The sequence below is a fragment of the Ostrea edulis genome, chromosome 1, assembly GCF_947568905.1.
Source record: "Ostrea edulis chromosome 1, xbOstEdul1.1, whole genome shotgun sequence".
NCBI classification, from domain to species: domain Eukaryota; kingdom Metazoa; phylum Mollusca; class Bivalvia; order Ostreida; family Ostreidae; genus Ostrea; species Ostrea edulis.
Window position 1 is genome coordinate 87,409,102 of NC_079164.1, and position 5,725 is coordinate 87,414,826.

General features: G+C 36.0%; 1 protein-coding gene across 1 annotated transcript; it reads left to right on the forward strand.

Moving 5' to 3' along the window:
* The first annotated feature begins 284 nt into the window (after positions 1-284).
* Positions 285-1,293, forward strand: LOC125665547 (uncharacterized). Its single transcript, XM_048898240.2, has 2 exons — positions 285-580; positions 1,200-1,293. Exons 1-2 carry the CDS (start codon positions 307-309, stop codon positions 1,265-1,267), a joined length of 342 nt encoding a protein of 113 aa, XP_048754197.2. The 5' UTR covers positions 285-306; the 3' UTR covers positions 1,268-1,293.
* The last annotated feature ends 4,432 nt before the right edge of the window (positions 1,294-5,725 follow it).

Sequence of the window (5,725 nt, forward strand, 5' to 3'; positions counted from 1 at the left end):
ATTTTAAAGCAACCCAGCCATTTCTGTTCTTGAGTCGATTTTTTTTGGGAGGATTACATGTAGAAATGAGTAAATAGTTTATGGCACCAAGAGCAGCATTTCATTTCTACAATGTTGCTAGCAATTATAAGTCGAACAGTATGCTGCCGACCATAAAAGCTAGATCAATGCTAGTGAAAAGGCTTTCGTTTCATTGTAGACAGAATGAATTTTGCTTACAAAAGAGACTTGTAGCAAAATAAGGGGCGTGGTATGGACATCTACTTTTATCCAGTCTGCCATTTTTCTCAATCATTATAGACCAACATGTCTGTCAAACTAATCATAATCTTTGGTCTTCTACACATACATGTATGTAGAGCGGGGGTCATAATTTCACCCGAGATCACGACACCCTTACCAACCCCGATTCCCGACCCAGAATCGCTCCGGGGAGGATGTGAGTACGATGGAGACTATTATGAGCCCGGTATCATCCAAAAAAGCCTACAAGGTTCATGTGAATTGCTGGTAACCTGCGAGGAAGGAGGTGGTGTGTTAATTAGTGACTCTGATGGTTGTATTCAGGACACAGTTAATGGTAAGTTTACTCCTGTCATTTGTTAACGAGAATAATACAAACGCACTGAAAAGGCCTCAACACTGTTGGCTATTAAACCTCAACTTGTCGACACAACCCGCGTCTTTATCAAGATATCTATATACTGAACTGAGAAAAATTGTTGTTATATCAGTGTGTCCTTCTTGTTAGAAATTTAGATTATTAATATTTGTCGTTTTTTTTTTATAGTGTGTAGTATGTGATATTTGTTTATGTAATATGTGTCTCTTGATAAAGACGCGGGTTGCGTCGAAATTTGAGTTTTAAATAACCAACAGTGTCGTGACTTTTTCAGTGCTTTTATAAATTTCATTTTGACCTTGTATCTTTTTAGTTCCGACACTTTAAGAAAGTAGGGTGTTATATAAATTATATATATATATATATATATATATATATATATATATATATATATATATGTATGTATGTATGTATGTATGTATGTATTTATAACTTTGTCAAAATATATCAACTAACATACCAGCAGTTTTGAGAGTACTGATCCAATCTGTTATAACATAGTGGATATATTAGTGAATTAGTGCTGATTACAGGATCTTCCATAGGTTATTTAATACATTTTCTATTTTATCCCCAGATATAAGTACACCTGATCCAGAGGTTAAAGGCGAATCCCTCGTCTCTCCAACTACAGTACAAATGTAACAGACACCATTAAATATTCACAAAAATCGTTTTTAATAGTTATTCTGTTGCTCTGTGCGTTGGTAATATATGAACACATTGACACCGTAAAGTGCAAGTTTTTTTCTTCCATTTTCTCAGATCGCATGCATGACATTGAGTAACAAGACGTACGATGTACTTATGCAAGGTTTTATATCCGTCTTATGCAGATTGTTGCTATTTTATATCCGTCGTTTGCAGATTGTTGGTATTTTACAGTGTATATCCGTCTTATACAGATTGTTGGTATTGCATTTTATACAAGACTGACAAATCTCCGCTTGTACCAATTTCAATAGGAATACTATGATTAGTAGTTTCATTTTACATATCATGTGGAAATTTACTACGTAAAATGTTTAGTTACTACACATACTCATCTGAATATCTCTTATATGACTTCTTAGGTTCTGCCTATATCAAATGTGACACGGTTCTTTTACATCAATTTTGATGACCAAAAATTTAGGCAGTATGTTACATGTTATATAAAAATATTTGTCTTGTCACAAAGAACGCAATGCACCAATCAAATGTTTCTAGTATGATGCGTTTAGCAGTTTTTGTAGAGGCTAAGGTGTGCTTTTACATAGAAAATCGACTCTGGTATGAGCTCCTTTGATGTTTAAAGAAAATATATCAACCATTAAGCGTCTTAAAGGCATTATATTGCATTCATTTTCTTTCCTGAATATTTGAACATTGTTTTGATATAATTTTCATTAATTAACAGCATTAGTGTTAAGTCAATCGACTGATGGTTGTCGATTTATAAAACAATGACAAACTTTTCTATGTATAATGTGATATGACGTGTTGTCCAGAACTGGGCGAAAACGTGTAGAAGAAATCAAACCGGTTCAACAGACCTTCACTTTACAACATTTCGTTCATTCTAAATGTACGACAAACCATGAATATAAATATTATGAATACAGGAAATCCAATGGTGATCTTTTCTGCCCCTGATCATACAATGTATTGCCATTACTTGTAAATTTCACCCAAAATCATATCTTTCTTTTGTAAGTGCGTATGTACGATATGATGTACATTTGTAGTTCTACAAAAGCAATATCATTCTTTCTGATTTACGGCTGTATGTTGGGGACACATATTGTTGTTCGATCGAATGTAGACTGGCTTTCTAACAGTAGAGACAAAGACTTCGTCATCCCTGTTCTGGCAGAGTGACCTACATTGACGATGGCCGGTATAGATGTCCGGAAAAGAGAAACATCTTGCTTCTTCAAAGGAATATCGTATCCGGCGGGAAAAACATCAAGACCAACAGATGTCTAATATTTTGACGGTACATGAACACACAAACACACATAATATTCTGGAAATTTTCACTTTGGGGGCGATGCGAGTGAGAAAGCCACCGATGAATATTAGATATGTGGCAAAGATTTATCAGTATCTTTATCATAAAAGCGTAGTATTTAAAAAAATAGTCCATTGATTAAAACCATCAATACGCATTCAATATTTCATGACGTTTTTAAAGATAATAAATCCGTTCAGTTTGACAAGAAAATAGATAAAAGAACAGCAGATGGTGTGACGAAAATTACATAGAAGTGTATAGGTTACATCATTTGGAATATTGCCCGACATTTTATGATGCCATCTATTCCACGTAGGCACGTATACCTGGCAATCCTATCAATTTTCGAAGCTTTCCTTTTATAATATATTTTCGCAAAAAGGTTACGATACAATTGTAGTGTATACCCCTATAAAATTGATATTAGTTACATTTTTTTTTTATCTTCTGTTGGATTTTTTTCTTCTGTAAGACAAAAAAACAAACAAAAAAAACAACAAAAAACAAGATGCCCATGGGCCACATCGCTCACCTGAGTCACCTTGGTCCATATCAGAAGATTTTCCATATCTATTTGCATGTAAAACCGTAGTCCTTATTATGGCCCCAAACCTTCCCCTGGAGGCCATGGTTTTTGCAAACTTGAATCTACACTATGTCAGAAAGCTTTCATGTAAATGTGAACTTCTTTGGCCCAATGGTTCTTGAGAAGAAGATTTTTAAAGATTGTCCCTATATATTTGTATGTAAAACTTTGATCCCCTATTGTGACCCCATCCTACCCGGGGGGGGGGGGGGCATGATTTTAACAAACCTGAATCTGCACTATATCAGAAAGCTTTCATATAAATCTCAGCTTTTCTGGTTTAGTGGTTCTGGGAAGAAGATTTTTAAAGATTTTTCCTATATATTTGTATGTAAAACTTTGACCCCCTATTGTGGCCCCATCCGACCCCCGGGGGCCATGATCTTAACAATTTATAATCTGCACTATATCAGGAAGCTTTCATATAAACCTCAGCTTTTCTGGCTCAGTGGTTCTTGAGAAGAAGATTTTAAAAGATTTTTCCTATAAATTTGTATGTAAAACTTTGATCCCCTATTGTGGCCCCATCCTACCCCCGGGGGGGGGGGGCATGATTTTAACAAACCTGAATCTGCACTATATCAGAAAGCTTTCATATAAATCTCAGCTTTTCTGGTTTAGTGGTTCTGGGAAGAAGATTTTTAAAGATTTTTCCTATATATTTGTATGTAAAACTTTGATCCCCTATTGTGGCCCCATCCTACCCCGGGGGGGGGGGGGGGGAAATGATTTTAACAAACCTGAATCTGCACTATATCAGAAAGCTTTCATATAAATCTCAGCTTTTCTGGTTTAGTGGTTCTGGGAAGAAGATTTTTAAAGATTTTTCCTATATATTTGTATGTAAAACTTTGACCCCCTATTGTGGCCCCATCCGACCCCCGGGGGCCATGATCTTAACAATTTATAATCTGCACTATATCAGGAAGCTTTCATATAAACCTCAGCTTTTCTGGCTCAGTGGTTCTTGAGAAGAAGATTTTAAAAGATTTTTCCTATAAATTTGTATGTAAAACTTTGATGCCCCCCTTGAGGCCCCATCCAATCCCCGGGGTCCATGATTTTAACAAACTTGAATCTGCACTATATCAAAAAAAAAAAAAAAAACGAAAAAAAAAAAAACGAAAAAAAAAAAAGAATTTTTTTTTTACCTTTTGACCCCCTATTGTGGCCCCATCCGATCCCCGGGGGCCATGATTTTAACAATTTAGAATCTGTACTATATCAGGAAGCTTTCATATAAATCTCAGCTTTTCTGGCTCAGTGGTTCTTGGGAAAAAGATTTTTAAAGATTTTTCCTATATATTTGTATGTAAAACTTTGACCCCCTATTGTGGCCCCATCCGACCCCCGGGGGCCATGATTTTAACAATTCAGAATCTGCATTATATAAGGAAGCTTTCATATAAATCTCAGCTTTTCTGGCTCAGTGGTTCTTGAGAAGATTTTTAAAAATTTTCCCTATACATTTGTATGTAAAACTTTGATCCCCTATTGTGGCCCCATCCGACCCCCGGGGGCCATGATTTTAACAATTTAGAATCTGCATTATATAAAGAAACTTTCATATAAATCTCAGCTTTTCTGGTTTAGTGGTTCTTGAGAAGAAGATTTTTAAAGATTTTTCCTATATATTTGTATGTAAAACTTTGGTCCCCTATTGTGGCCCCATCCGACCCCCGGGGGCCATGATTTTAACAATTTAGAATCTGCATTATATAAGGAAGCTTTCATATAAATCTCAGCTTTTCTGGTTTAGTGGTTCTTGAGAAGAAGATTTTTAAAGATTTTCCCTATATATTTGTATGTAAAACTTTGACCCCCTATTGTGGCCCCATCCGACCCCCGGGGGCCATGATTTTAACAATTTAGAATCTGCATTATATAAGGAAGCTTTCATATAAATCTCAGCTTTTCTGGCTCAGTGGTTCTTGAGAAGAAGATTTTTAAAGATTTTTCCTATATATTTGTATGTAAAACTTTGGTCCCCTATTGTGGCCCCATCCTACCCCCGGGGGGGGGGGGGGGGCATGATTTTAACAAACCTGAATCTGCACTATATCAGAAAGCTTTCATATAAATCTCAGCTTTTCTGGTTTAGTGGTTCTGGGAAGAAGATTTTTAAAGATTTTTCCTATATATTTGTATGTAAAACTTTGATCCCCTATTGTGGCCCCATCCTACCCCGGGGGGGGGGGGGGAAATGATTTTAACAAACCTGAATCTGCACTATATCAGAAAGCTTTCATATAAATCTCAGCTTTTCTGGTTTAGTGGTTCTGGGAAGAAGATTTTTAAAGATTTTTCCTATATATTTGTATGTAAAACTTTGACCCCCTATTGTGGCCCCATCCGACCCCCGGGGGCCATGATCTTAACAATTTATAATCTGCACTATATCAGGAAGCTTTCATATAAACCTCAGCTTTTCTGGCTCAGTGGTTCTTGAGAAGAAGATTTTAAAAGATTTTTCCTATAAATTTGTATGTAAAACTTTGATGCCCCCCTTGAGGCCCCATCC

Coding starts and splice junctions, on each gene's coding strand:
- LOC125665547 (XM_048898240.2), top strand. CDS start 307: ATGTCTGTCAAACTAATCATAATCTTTGGTCTTCTACACATACATGTA. Junction 581..1,199: donor TATTCAGGACACAGTTAATG/GTAAGTTTACTC, acceptor TTTTATCCCCAG/ATATAAGTACACCTGATCCA.